This window comes from Pipistrellus kuhlii, unplaced genomic scaffold (assembly GCF_014108245.1).
Source record: "Pipistrellus kuhlii isolate mPipKuh1 unplaced genomic scaffold, mPipKuh1.p scaffold_m20_p_82, whole genome shotgun sequence".
Classification (NCBI taxonomy): domain Eukaryota; kingdom Metazoa; phylum Chordata; class Mammalia; order Chiroptera; family Vespertilionidae; genus Pipistrellus; species Pipistrellus kuhlii.
The window spans coordinates 964,552-978,731 of NW_023425587.1; the positions used below are offsets into that span (position 1 = coordinate 964,552).

General features: G+C 50.9%; 1 protein-coding gene across 24 annotated transcripts in view; it reads left to right on the forward strand.

Annotated features, from left to right (window-relative positions):
- The window catches only part of AFDN (afadin, adherens junction formation factor), a 106,035-nt gene that overhangs the window by 25,667 nt on the left and 66,188 nt on the right, over nt 1–14,180 (forward strand). For 15 of the 24 annotated variants that reach the window (XM_036425564.2, XM_036425569.2, XM_045577112.1 and 12 more), the window contains exons 2-6: nt 7,284–7,479; nt 10,305–10,420; nt 11,043–11,206; nt 12,054–12,214; nt 13,924–14,081. In XM_036425564.2, coding sequence (XP_036281457.1) covers nt 7,284–7,479; nt 10,305–10,420; nt 11,043–11,206; nt 12,054–12,214; nt 13,924–14,081 — 795 coding nt within the window. Of the gene's footprint in view, nt 1–7,283; nt 7,480–10,304; nt 10,421–11,042; nt 11,207–12,053; nt 12,215–13,923; nt 14,082–14,180 lie in introns of those variants that run through there. The other 9 variants (XM_036425568.2, XM_036425585.2, XM_036425581.2 and 6 more) reach the window with 5 other exon arrangements.

Sequence of the window (14,180 nt, forward strand, 5' to 3'; positions counted from 1 at the left end):
CTAGTGCCCGTCACAACAGGTCTTTTGTTGAGCGTCTGCCCCCCGGTGGTCAGTGTGCGTCATAGCGACCTGTCAGAGGGACACTTAGCACACTAGCCTTTTATGTATATAGACGGCACAGGTTTTAGGGTTGTAATATTGTGCTTTAGTGGGGTTGTTCCCGTTATAATGCTTTGTACTTTATTTTATGGTGCGAACAGGCTGTAGGCTTCACCAGGCTTCCAAAGGGGCTGTGGCCAAAGCGGTTGCAACCTCTGGTCCGCACAGGTGGCTCTAGGGTGGTTTTGTGTGTATGTCTGTACAAATGTGGTACTTAAGATCACGGCAGAAATACAGACATGTTACGTTCTTCTGTCATGAGTGTGGTCATTTGTTCTACGGGTTTAATGTGTTCTTTAATTGATCGTCATCCAAATCCCCACAATACATGTGCATGGTAGTTATTCAGATACAGAGATTAAACCATGTTGAGAGAGCTGGGGTGGAAACTTCCTCTCTGACCTCACATGCTGCCGGCTGAGAGGTTGCAGAGATTTCTAGTTCCATTGGAGTCTAGCAGCAAAGCACAGATTTAGCTTGTCTTGTCCACAAATGGTTAGCGGATGTGAGCAGCCAGTCGTTAAGTAGGTAATGTTGGCAGTTGTAACAGGCGTTTTAGAAAATATGTTGGCTCGTTGGTTCGCAGCAGGCTGTGCTTCTGGCACAGGCTTTTGGCCTTATTTACAGTGCTTAGGGGTTGGATACTGGATAAATTTTTGTTCAAGTTCATAAAAGGGGAGATCTGCTTGTGGGAAGAGTAAACCTTAGCCTGTGAAGATACTTTCCAGTTGTTGTTTCTTTTAAGCTTTCAGAAGTGTTATTTTTCCTGTACAAGTTTTACATAATGCAACATTTATAATGTTAAAAGAGTATTCTTCCAAGTCCTAGCATTTAAAAAAAAGTGTTTATACAAGATTCAAAAAACCCACATTCAGGTATTTTTTCTATCCTCTACCTCAGTGGTCGGCAAACACGTTAATCAACAGAGCCAAATATCAGTACAAGGATTGATTGAAATTCCTTTTGAGAGCCAAATTTTTTAAACTTAAACTTCTTCTAACGCCACTTCTTCAACATAGACTCAACCAGGCCGTGGTATTTTGTGGAAGAGCCACACTCAAGGGGCCAAAGAGCCGCATGTGGCTCGGGAGCCCCGGTTTGCCAACCCCTGCTCTACCTAAACTGTTAATACTCACGTGTTGTTGCTGTTTTGTTAAAAGTGAGTCAGGGGGTGTTGTTTATTTGGTGGTTTACTGTACGAGGACCAGGTGTTTGTGATGGAGTGGTCGGTCCTGTAGCAGCTGTTTGCTCCAGGGGATGGCATGGTGCCCACCTGTTCGAAGCTGGCATCGCGCCACAGGCCAGGATAGGGGTTTCAGATCAATGCTGAGCACGGTGGGAAGAAAAGGGACGGGTGCGGTGCCCGCTACGATCAGAGCCGGTGGTTCTGGTCAGCTTGGGCTCCAGGAGACCGCCCTGCCTGGGAGTTCTTGCTGGAGGGGTGAAGGCCAGTGGTGGTCAGTGCACTGGTTCACGACACTGACAGAGTGCTCAAGAGAAGTCTCCTTCTTTAGTTGTTTGCTTCTTGCATCGGCTCACTAGTAATTTCATAATATTAAACATTAAAGTTGTCATTGAATCAATTCCAAGCAGTGTTCCGTTGATTTTGAGGACCTCGGTTAAAATTCCTGGTCTGTATGTCATATGTGAAAATTAGCACCCTGTTAACTTTAAAATGCTTTTAGCCAGGATTTGCTTATTAAATTAATAAGTTATTTTTGTTGTTAATTCACTGTTATTTTTAACAAGCTTAAGTGGATGGGCCATATGTTGGAGAAAACACCACTAATTTCGCTCACCTAAATGAGTAATCTGTATCTGTAACTACAGGCTGCATGCTAAACCCTGGACTCACCGATAGGAAGCAGGGGACGGTGAGCACGCGGTCACACCACACTGACAAGGTGCCTGGTTCTGTGTCCTGTGGCGTGACTCTCTGCAGCCATTTATCGTGGGCCAGAAATGCACAGGGAGGGAGGGAGCGGACTGCTGCCGGCATCTCATTGACCTATTGGAAGACCTGCAGCTGTGTTTTTTACTTTAAATAGTTTTCCTGGTGGTTTGTGTAACCAACACTAAGGAGTGCGTGCTTTTTCTAATGGAAACATCTGTCTTTGTAAATTATAATTATTGGCTACAACATCATCAGATTACTAGTGACCTGGTGCATGGATTCACGCACATTGGAAGGAAATTAATTAGAAGGTGGCTAGCGGTTCAGGACTGGGCGAGATGGGTCTGTCTGGTGTCTGTGGAGTGAGCGGGGGGGGGGGGGGGGGGGGCGTCCCTTTGGCAGGTGGGGTCCCTCAGCCTAGTCTGCAGGGGTCAGGCTAAAACTGGCTTTCCGACATCCCCTGGGGGTCCGGACTGTGAGAGGGCACTCTGCACAGTTGCTGTCATACAGGATGTGGAACACAAACGCAAGTGTGCAGTGAACCAGGTTCCGGGGGACAGAGCCCCAGCAATAGCATAACCCACAGCTGACGGTGGAATCGCACGACCGGGAGGAATCAGGCTCCCTCCTCTCTGGTTTTGGGGTGAGTCACCTGAGAACCACCACTGCCAAGTCACTGCAGCTCAGCAGCTCCTGTGTTGAGTGTCTGCCTCCTGCTGGTCAGTGCACATCATAGCGGCCAGTTGGACACAACATATTAGCCTTTTCTATATATATAAAAGGTGCACGAAATTTGTACATAGGGCGTGGGGATGGGGGAGGGTGGAGGGTGTCCCTCAGTGCAGCCTGCACCCTCTCCAATCTGGGACTCCCTCGAGGGATGTCCAACTGCCAATTTAGGCCTGATCCCGGTGGGATTGAACATCCCTCTCACATTCCAGGACTGCTGGCTCCTAACTGCTCTCCTGCCTGCCTTCCTGATAGCCCCTAACTGCTTCTGTTTGCCAGCCTGATCACCCCCTAACCACTCCCATTCCAGCCTGATTGATGTCTAACTGCTCCCCTGCCAGCCTGTTTGCCCCCAACTTCCCTCCTCTGCCTACCTGGCCATCCCTAATTGCAGGGTTGATTGCCTCCAACTGCCCTCCCTTGTAGGCCTGGTCCCTCCTAACTGCCCTCCCCTGCTGGCCATCTTGTGGTGGCCATCTTATGTCCACATGGGGGCAGGATCTTTGACCACATGGGAGCAGCCATCTTGGGTGTTGGAGTGATGGTCAATCTGCATATTACTCCTTTATTAGATAAGATATAGGCCTGGTACACGGGTGGGGGCCGGGTGGGGGCCGGCTGGTTTGCCCTGAAGGGTGTCCCAGGTCAGGGTGGGGATTCCCTTGGGGCGTGTGGCGGCCTGAGTGAGGGGCCTGTGGTGTTTGCAGGCCCCTGGTGACCCAAGTGGAGGCCCTGGTATCTGGGATTTGTTTACCTTCTACAATTGAAACTTTGTACCCTTAAGTGGAGATTTAGGCTGGCCAGGGCAGGCAGAAAGCTTGGCTTCCTCTGTTGCCTGGGAAACCCAACCCTCCCTCCTGTTCTCTATGGTTGTAGCCATCTTGGTTTGGTTTATTTGCATACTCGCTCTGATTGGCTGGTGGGCATTGGCTGGTGGGCATGGGGTTGTGGGTGTAGCGGAATGTTGGTTAATTTGCATGTTACTCTTTTATTAGGTAGGATATAGATTAGCCCTGTCATTGAGATTTTGTGGCTGGTTCTTAGGGATGTAAAGGTTTGTTTCCAAGAGGGCTTACCAGTTGGAAACAGCCACAGTGGAGTCGGATGTTGTTGCTGGAATGCTTTTCTGTGTTTGTGCAACCTGGTGTCGGGCTGTCGGGAGCTCCCACTGCAGAGGGAGAGGGGAAGGGCAGCACTGGGGCCAGGTGGTGATGGCTGATGCTGTCTGTGGTTTGTTCGCTCTCCCAGACAAGCTTATTTGAGGAAACTTCACACACATACTCATAAACTCCCTCCAAGCTGTTCCGGCTGCTGTTCTGCTGTGGACCCCAGGGCTCCCCCTGTGCGTGGGGGAGTGACCTGCCTGGGGGTGGGTAGGAGACAGGCTGGAGATTAGGCCGGCGGTCAGGGCAGGCCATGGACCGCTATCAACTCCAGACTCCTCCTTACTCATCCACCCACCTGCTTCTGGAACTCCCCGGGAGCTAGTCTGCAGAAGAGGAGCAGATGGTGTCATACCAAACTCCCTTCAGTGGAGACTGCTGAAGGGACAGCAAGAAGGAGGTTCGAGCCAGGTTCTGGGCCGGGAGTGCTGCCGGCCTGTGGGCCCTGCTGGTGGCCAGCTGCGATGGAGGACCTGTCCTTCCCGGCAGGCAGGGGAACCCGGCACCACACTCAGCGGCCTGGGTGCTGGTCTCGGTGTCTACCCGTGAGCCCTAGTTATGACTACACTCCCAGTGTTGACTGAATAAAGCACATGTGTCAAACACAAGGCCCGCGGGCCAAATCCGTCCCGCCAGGCCTTGCAATGTGGCCTGCACCGCGCTGTCATCACTGCACTCCGCTGCGTTTCCATCACAATGACAGTTTATGACTGTTCAGTAAACCATTCGGCCCGCGATTTAGGCTGGATTCTAGATTTTGGCCCCTTCTCTGATTGAGTTCGACACCCCTAGAATAAAGGAACAGGATACTGAAGTATTTTCTAAGGGAATGTCCTAGTGACAGCTGTACTCAGCTATTTCTGAGTGGTGGTAAGGTAACCAGGCAAACTAAATTGTTATTTATTAACACTTATTCCGTGCAAACAGAACGATTTCACAGTTTGATGGCACTTTATTAGGCTGAGAGCACAGAGGAGAGCGGTCCTTCCCTGGACAGGAGTGCTGCTCTCTGTCCTTATGGCACCTCTTTTTCCATTTATCTCCTCTTCTGTAGCTTCTAGGTAGCTGAAGCACCTTCACGCTGGGGCTGTGTTTGCAGTCTCCTCTGCCTGTGGGGTGACTTTGCTCAATGGGCTCCCTCCTAGCCCGGGTCTGTGTCGGTTTCTGGACTGTTCCGTATTGGAACCGTTTGCAATTGTTTTTTGACGATTCTCAGAGAAACTGGTGCTTCCGTGGATCCGTAGGTGTCCATGTAACTGTTTTATTCTTATCACAAATGACACACAACTAGTCTTTTAGCAAAATGCTGACGTCCCCTGGGGGTACTGGCCTTCCTGCTCTGATGGGCTCGGTCAGGTGAGCCTTGGTGAGCGGCAGTTTGGCGATGGACACAGACCGGGACAGGAAACCCGCCGTGACGCCAGTGGTGGGAACGTCTGAGTCCTGGGATAGAACTGACCCCGCAGTGAAAATGTGAATGTGTGTAACTGACCATCGGAGGGTTTTCCTACAGCGTTTCCGGGCCCTCCGAGAGGCCGGTGGAGAGAAGACCTCAGAGTGGGCGTGGAGGTGAGGCTGGGGGAGGGAGCGGAATCGGGGCGGGAAGTGCGAGCGCACACAGTTCGTGGCTCAGGAGCTGCTTCCACGTGCGTTCCGTGTGGAGGTTCAGGGTCGCCAGCGTGACGCGGAGCTGGGGAGGGGAATGTTTAGAGAGCTGGCTGGGCAGGCCGCTGTGTGAGGTGCGGCGCCCGGAGCGGACCCCTCCATGCGGCTCCCAATGCCAATCCCCCTGTGACGAGCCCTCCCTCCACCCAGAGCCGGTGGCTCCGTGCTCTCTCCTAACACGTGCCCTTGGCTTTGGCTTCTCTGGGCCCCATGGTCAGCGCGGAGCTGGGATAGAAATGTGCTGCACTCTCACTTTCTGCGGCAGTTTCCTGTCGTTTATACAGTTAACCCCATTCTAACTCTCACTTTCCACACTTCTCTTCTCGTCAGTCTGTCACGTCCTGGTGGTCAGTGAAGAGTAGCTGGTGGACTGGGAAAGTCGAGGGAAGCTAACGGGTGGGCTTTGAGCCTCTGCTGGGACAAAGCCGTGGCATCTGAGAGCGTGGGAGGCCACCAGGCAGCACCGAGGAAGGACACGGCCTGACGTGGCCGGATCGAGGCCTGTGGAGATGGGCTGACTGGGTCTTGGGAGTGAGAGGGGGAAGAGGGGCAGTTTCCTGTTGTTTATACAGTTAACCCCATTCTAACTCGCACTTTCCACACGGGATTCGCATTAGTCTGGAGCCCAGACTGACCCCAGTACAGGGCCCTGCCCCGCCGGGACCCAGAGGGTGTGTGGCCGCAGTCAGAGGCCTGTGGGGTGCGACCCTCCCAGAGTCTGGTTCTACTTCAGGGCCTGCGATGCATGTGCTTTTCACCCAGGGTACTGGTCTAGTGATGAAAAGGAAAGAGCACCCCACAGTGCCTGCTGCACAGCGCCCTCTGCTGGCTGGGTTGCAGTGTCGTTTTCTCTGGAGGAAGTTTTGAGAACAGTCCACATTGGACAGCTGAATGTGGGCAGTGGTTTATACTGGGAACTAGCCACAGTCCATTCTGCAGAGTGTGTTTACTCACATGCACGCAGGAAAGGCTGCATTCCCCGTGCTGCTGGAGTCGTCTCCATGACCTCGGCTGGCCAGACTTGGACAGACAGGCAGGGACTGGCACTACTGGCCCTCAGTGGGCCTGGATTTAGCACTGGATTTGTCACTTAAACCGTGTGCGTTTTAATGACCAGATCTTGAAAATAGGACTTAATAGCACCTACTGAACTGGGTTGTTGTGAAGACGTATTGGAACAGTGCATGCCCATTGACCTGCACTTGCTGGAGAATCAATACATGTTGGCTGTTACTAACGGCAGCGATGCTGCAGCCATTATCTTCCCCATGAGACGAGTGAGGCAAAGAGCAATCGTACACAACTCGTCCCAAGTCACTAATTACGTCTGAAGACAGATCCCCTGCCTCTCACTTCCTGTCTGGGATGTTTAGGGGAATGAAACGTTTTAAAAATGGTGAATTGCTCTGACTGGTGGCTTGGTTGGAGGGTCATCCCATACACCAGAAGGTTGTGGGTTCGATTCCTGGCAAGGGCACGGAGCTGGGTTGCCAGTTTGATCCCCTGAGGGGCATGCATGGGAGGCAGCCGTGTCTTCCCCCCCTTCACCTGCTCCATCTCCCCCCTCCTCCTATCCCTTCTCCCTTCCTCTCTCTCTAAAATCAATGAAAACATCTTTTCTGTTGAGGATTAAAAAAAAAAAGTGAATTATCTTTTTCATTTATTAGTGTTATAGAAAGTGGATCTTTCAGAATGCTGTTTTTCAACAAATGTATAATTTTGTTTTCCTTTAGGATTTGGAGTTCCATGGAGTGATGAGGTTTTATTTTCAAGATAAAGCTGCTGGGAACTTTGCAACAAAATGTATCCGGGTCTCCAGCACGGCCACCACGCAGGACGTCATCGAGACGCTGGCCGAGAAGTTCCGGCCTGACATGCGCATGCTGTCCTCCCCCAAGTACTCGCTTTACGAAGTGCACGTCAGCGGAGGTCAGTGTCCCCGTCCCTGCCAGCGTGCGGCCGAGAGGCCTGGGAGCAGGGGTGGCGGCAGGCTTCTGTGTGGGGGAAGGCTCTGTGCGTCCCCAGCACGTGTTTGTTGGGGAGTGGAATGAATCTGGGGTCACAGACAGCGATGACAGTGTGCTGCTTGCTCCTGGAGAAAGAGTTGGTGTAACCCTATGCCTGGACAGCACAGCTGACGGCAACCCGGCTACAGTGTGAGAGGGCCGTCAGTCTTCCTGTAGGTGTGCGATGTGAACACGTTCGCATCACTGTTTGGGGAAGTCATGGCAACTTGAGGAAGCTCTCTCTAGTAATTTCTCTTTGTTTTAATATTTGAAAAATCTGAAAACATCCCATAGATCTACATCAAATAACAGTTTAAATTGGACTGATTAGAAGTGTAGAAATTTACAAATTTGAATGTTTTAGAAATGTTCAGTCATCTGTAAAAGATGTAATTAATGCAGCAAATAAATGATTGCATATAACACAACCTAATATGAATACTTGTTAAGTTCTACCCACAAATCCTTTTTAATTTTTTGTTTGTTTTTACTTAAAAAAAAATACAGCTTTCTTTGTAAATTTTAAATTAGGCAAAATTTTTTTGTTATGTAATTTTGGAATTCAAGTATGGCCAAACATTTCCCCCGCAGTGGTATGTAATTTAGGCCATTGTTGTTTATTAGTTTTTAAGAAATACATTTTTATTGATGTCAGAGAGGAAGGGAGAGGGAGAGAGAGAAACATCAGTGATGAGAAAGAATCACGGATCGGCCGCCTCTAGCATACCCCACAGTGGGGATGGAGCCCGCAACCCAGGCATATGCCCTGACCGGGAATCAAACCCTGACCTCCTGGTTCAGAGGTCGACGCTCACTTAGCTGTACCAGCAGCTGTTTATTACTCCTTTAAGGTTACGGGGTCTCGCCTACATAAGCAGTGCCAGCCCTGAGTGTGAAGTAGGACAGCTGCAGGTGGAGCTCAGTGTGGCTGGGTCCTAGGGGGAGTTGCTTTGCTGCGACCTTGTAGGGGAGAGGAAGACAGCCAGCCTCTGCTTCCCGGGTCTGCCCGCACCGGGTCTGCCCACACCGGCGGGTCCATGGAAGCCGCCAGGTGGAGTCTTGACGATCATAGGATGCAAGATGGGAATTGAGATCTAAAAGCGGAACTTTTAAAATTTGATTTTTTTAAAAAGAACCGTTTCCCTTTAGATTTTTAAAATTAGACTTGTTTTTAATAAAAAAGTAAAATGTATTGCTTGTAAGGATGTGAAAACCATAGAGGTGTAAACAGAAAAGGAAATGGTCTCTCCCCAGCCCTGAGGCGAGTGAGCAGCCAGGACAGTCGGCCCTGTTCTCTCTCCCCAGGTCACGGAGCCGGGGGGAGGGGAGAAGGGGGGGGGGGTTCAGGCAGTTTTTAATGGCACCCCTTGGCCTAAGGTAATGCCTAACATCCTGTTTTATTGAGTAGCTGGACTTGGACAAATTAGTGAGTGTTTATGCTCTGACAACTTTGTGGCTGTGTGAAGAAGAAATAAGCATGAACTGGAGGAAAAACTAAGCTCGTTCCATTCTTAGTCACAGTTACTTCCTCTGGAGAGAGGAAAGGGATTCTACAGTTTCTAAGGAGTATGGACACCTCGAAGACAGGCACTGCCTGCAGTGAGCACACACGTGCACTCGGGGTGGAAGGGCACGTGTGTGCTCGGCTCCTCACCTGGTTCTGTTTGCTTTTATGGCTTAGACGTGATTGTTCTTGCTGTCACTCTAAACATGCAGCGTGAAGGGTTTTTATCTAGTGCAAACTTGACAACAACATCAGGGTAATTTCAGTTTGTGGCAGGAATTTCAGACTTTTTCATCCAGTTGTTGCTCTATCACTTTTTTATTTCTCGTGTTTTCAGTTGATAAAACAATAACTTAGAATTAGCTGTGCTACATTACTGTGGGCATATCCTGTTTGCGAAGTGCCTCGGTAGGTCTGCTTATGTTTCACGTTTGTGCTGCCCCCCTGCTGTCCTGACCACAGTAGGCGCCTCCCTCTTTGCTGCCTCATTGGAGCACACCTGTGCTCATTGCCTGTTGGCCTGAGCCACCTGGAGGCTCCTGTTGGGTGGCCAGGCTGGGTGGCCTCTACAGAGGCCTCAGTGGCCGCCTTCTCCCTGCTCATTGAGCCCGATGCTCACTAGGTCCCTAAAGAGGAAGGGAGACGGACACTGAACTGAGCACTTTATCCCAACAAAGAAAAGGAGGCAGAAGCTTGTGGGGGAATCGGATCTGAGGGGTGAGGGTGGTGAGGTTTGGAGACGAGGGTCAGCGGTACAGAGGGAGCAAGAAGAGCAACCGCTTCCACGCCTGAAGGTGCCATTTCCTGAAGCACAGTGCTAACTCGAGAGGAAGAGCCTCAGCACCGATGGGACTTGTGTGTGTGTTAGCACTTCCTTCCTGTTGCCCCAGGGGTACTTCCATTTCCAGAAGCAGGCATGTCTGGCAGGTTCTAGAAGCGGTGTGCTTCCTCCCTGGCACATGTCTTGTTTTCCTGGTTATATTCTGCATGTGGGAACTTTGCAACAAAATGTATCCGGGTCTGCAGCACGGCCACCACGCAGGATGTCATCGAGACGGGGTGCGCTGGATGCGTGGTGGGTGCAGACGGGCACGGAGGCAGGAGAGCTCGCATCGCGCTTCAGTGTGTCCGTGAGGCCTCGCAGGGATACTTGATGTCTATAAAATTAAGCGCGTCGCAAGTGTTGGGTTAGCCCCTGCCATCTGGTAACCATGCATCCCTTTTCCTCGTTTCATGGTTTGAAGAAGAAAGAAGATTGGATGTGGACGAGAAGCCCCTGGTGGTGCAGTTGAACTGGAATAAAGATGACCGCGAGGGCAGGTTCGTCCTGAAGAACGAGAATGACGCCGCTCCTCTCAAGGTAGGCCGCGCTCCCCGCCTCCTTTCCACGGTGACCTCTGTCTCCCTCTACGTCATGTACACATGGCCATGCCCACTGGCAGGCCAGGCTATAAGAAAGAATGAACAAGCAGGTTAACAAGATCTAGAAAGAAATTGGAAGTTTTTGCTCAAACTATCCTTACAACTTAGCTTTACAAAAGCCAGCTTATTACAGCTGCTTTACTTCTTTTGAAGTTAGGTACACTATAAAGTACAATAGATAATGACTTAAATGCTTAGTAATTTCTATATTTTTATTAGGTTTCTTTTATTCAAATTACTCTGTGTAAATTATTTGTATTTTTACTTACTGAGAATCAGAGTTCATGATTCTCACCCCAGTTTTCCTACTGGATATGTCTGCTTGCTTGCTTAGCTGTTTTGAGTTGTGGAAAAGTTACACACAGTGAAATGCACAGACAGTGTGCGTGTAAGTCATTAATATTTGATGACTGCCCTCCTGGAGCGGCCAGCCCAGTGGACTGGAGAGCACTCCTGCCGTGCCCTGGCTTGCCTCGGTGCGTGGAGGAGCTGGGTTCAGCTTCGGGGAGCTTGCCGGGGTTCCGTCGTGGCTGGCATAGTGATCATATCCCTTCTGTCAGAAGGCTCAGAGCAATGGACCTGAGAAGCAGGAAAGAGAAGGCGTCATCCAGAACTTCAAGCGGACTCTCTCGAAGAAAGAAAAGAAGGAGAAAAAGAAGCGAGAAAAAGAGGCACTGAGACAGGCGCCCGACAGAGAGGACGGACCTTTCCGAGGGGATGACGTGTGAGTCACGTGGGAAACACTTGCATTTCTTCGTGTTTTGAGCCAGGTTTTTGAATGCGGCGGCTGTCAGGTCAGAGGTGACTGTGGGCGAGCGGGGCTTTTCTGCACTGAGCTGCTTGCTGGCAACACTGTCGCTCCCTGAGCGTGCTCAGGAGCAAGCCGGCCGGCCCACTGCTGTTCTTCCTGATGGACCACAGCTGTCCACGTCTTCTCTTCACCTTCCCTTGGCCCACCTTTCCTATCTGCTTGTGGGATCCTTTAGGCAACAGTGGTTTCTTATGTGCCTCAGATTCCTTACCACAAGCTTAGAGTTGTCACGAGCAGCTAGAGCAGCCCTGGTTCCTTAAAGGGCCACCAGCACCGACACACACACACACACACACACACACACACACACACGAGTGGCCAGATTATTATGTGTTCAGAGATTATAATAATCTGGCCACTCAGTGTAGCTACCAGAAAGTGAATGTTGGTGAACCTTTCAGTTGTTAAAAATGTATAGTCTGTCTTATTTCTTGTGGTTGGGATGTTGTGTCACTCATGTCTGTTTTAGGGTAACATGGATGAAAATTGCTGAGAGATATAATTATACATTTTCCTTTGAGCTTTGTTAAAGCACAATAATTAAGCATAAACTCACTATAGGATTTGAATTGTAAGTTTCTGCTTAGTTTGGTCTATTAGTTTGTACTGAGAAAGTGCTCTCTATCCACATTAGCTGTGGCTGCGTGGTGGGCGGTGCAGGGCAGCCTGCACACAGCTGCCATCCCAGTGCTGCATGGTCACAGTGTCACAGGTTCTGACACAGAAGTTTTAAGTGGTATCGTGCTCTTCTTCCCGACAGTGAGAATTCTCGCCTGGCTGCTGAGGTTTACAAAGACATGCCCGAAACCAGCTTCACCCGCACCATCTCCAACCCCGAGGTGGTCATGAAGCGGCGGCGGCAGCAGAAGCTGGAGAAGAGGATGCAGGAGTTCCGCAGCTCGGACGGGCGGCCGGACTCAGGTAGGCTTCCTGCTCCCGCTGCTGGCGTAACCGAGTTAGTAACCACACTGTCTGAGGCAGAGGCCTTGTGAAGTGAGTTACGGGAACGTGTCTGGCCCTGACTCAGTGTGGGCTCCGAGTAAGAGCTGTGTTCACAGAGAGCATTCCCTGCACCGCCAGCCAATCCATGTGCTTCTTCCTTCCTTCCTTCCCTTCCCCTCTCTCCAGAAATAATGGAGAAATATCCTCAGGTGAGGATTAACAAAAGGAAAAGGAAAAGGAAGGTGGTCAAAGGTTTTTAAAAGGGCAAGAAGAACGCTCATGAACACCTGTCGTGTGCCAACCACGTTCCAGACCTAAAGGGACTCTATGTCATGGATATGATGATGAGCTGCTAAAGAGAGTCAGTGGCATTCAGGAAGCTTCTAATGTCCCTTAAGCTTCAAATTTAGAGCAGCTGGTGTGGACACAGGGTGGAGAGAGGACATGGTGGCACACCCTGTGAAGGCGGCTGCTCGGAGGCCTGGTCTCTGGGCTCCTGACCAGTGTGGACTCTGCAGAGGGTCGCAGTCACTCTCCCTCACCACTTGCTTGTGCTGTTCAGGGCATGCACCACTGTCTCAAGTTACTTGTTTTTGTGTTGGTCACCCTCCCCGGCACCTCCTCACAACTGGAATGCGAGGCAAGCACACTCACCCGGTGATCGCCGTGGCCTCGGCCTTGGGCAGCGGGGCCGGATTGGCGTGAGTGTGCATGGCCACACGTGTTGACAGCCTGAGCCAGCAGGTCTGGTTCAGGACAGTGCAGTTTCTGTAAGGACCTAGTGTTTTTACTGTGAGTCAATTTGTCACATGGCAGTTTGATCATAAGTAGAACTCACACTGACACCAGAACTAGATCTCCGTAGAATTCCATTAAAAATACACAGACAGCCGAAACTGGTTTGGCTCAGTGGATAGAGCGTCGGCTTGTGGACTGAAGGGTCCCAGGATCGATTCCGGTCAGGGGCATGTAACTTGGTTGCGGGCACATTCCCAGTAGGGGGTGTGCAGGAGGCAGCTGATCGATGACTCTCTCTCATCAATGTTTCCAACTCTCTCTCTCTCCCCCTTCCTCTCTGTATAAAATCAATAAAATATATTAAAAAAAATAAAAAATACACAGACAACAACGAAACTTCAGGAGACCACGTTACTCTGTCCACGCTGGTTTTCCCTCCCAAGTTAGCTCACAGCTGGACAGGATGCCGGGCCCGTGCTTCGGTGGCAGGTTCGTTCTGAAACACAGACGTCTCCTGGTGTCTAGTTCAGTCTAAAACTGATGTGTTCAGCGGGGTTCATATTAACTTTATCCGGTTTTTTAATTTGTCTCGGGTTGATGGTGAGAAGAGAGAGACAGTGGGGAGGTGAGGACCTGGGAGAACCCTTGAAGAAACAGCAGGACTGTCGACTGGCTTCCTCCTCGCTCCGTCCCTTGTCCTCGCAGGAATCCGTTCACCGTCATGAAAGCCTGCTGGCTGGGGGAGGCCGGGAGGGCTCTGTCCCACAGGACACTTGCTGATGCAGTCGCTAGATCGTGTGCCCTCCAGTAGGACATGAAGATGGGACTGTGCCCATTCCGTCTGCACCCATTGCAGCGAGAACGTGGGCACCCTTGTCTTAGGCTACTGCAAACGCCCGCTGCCTGTTGTTGGAGCGACGTCGTGCTCAGAGACGTCTGATGTTTTCCAGGTGGAACGCTGAGGATTTACGCGGATAGTTTACGACCAAATATCCCCTACAAGACGATCCTGCTGTCCACCACGGACCCTGCGGGCTTTGCGGTGGCCGAAGCTCTGGAGAAGTACGGCCTGGAGAAGGAGAACCCGAAGGACTACTGCATTGCCAGGGTGAGTGGCTGCCGGCAGCGCCGCCCAGTGGTGCCAGGAGGACTTGGCCTTCAGTGAACATGCCCCTGGGCTGACTCCTTCCACTGTGTAATTTAGAAT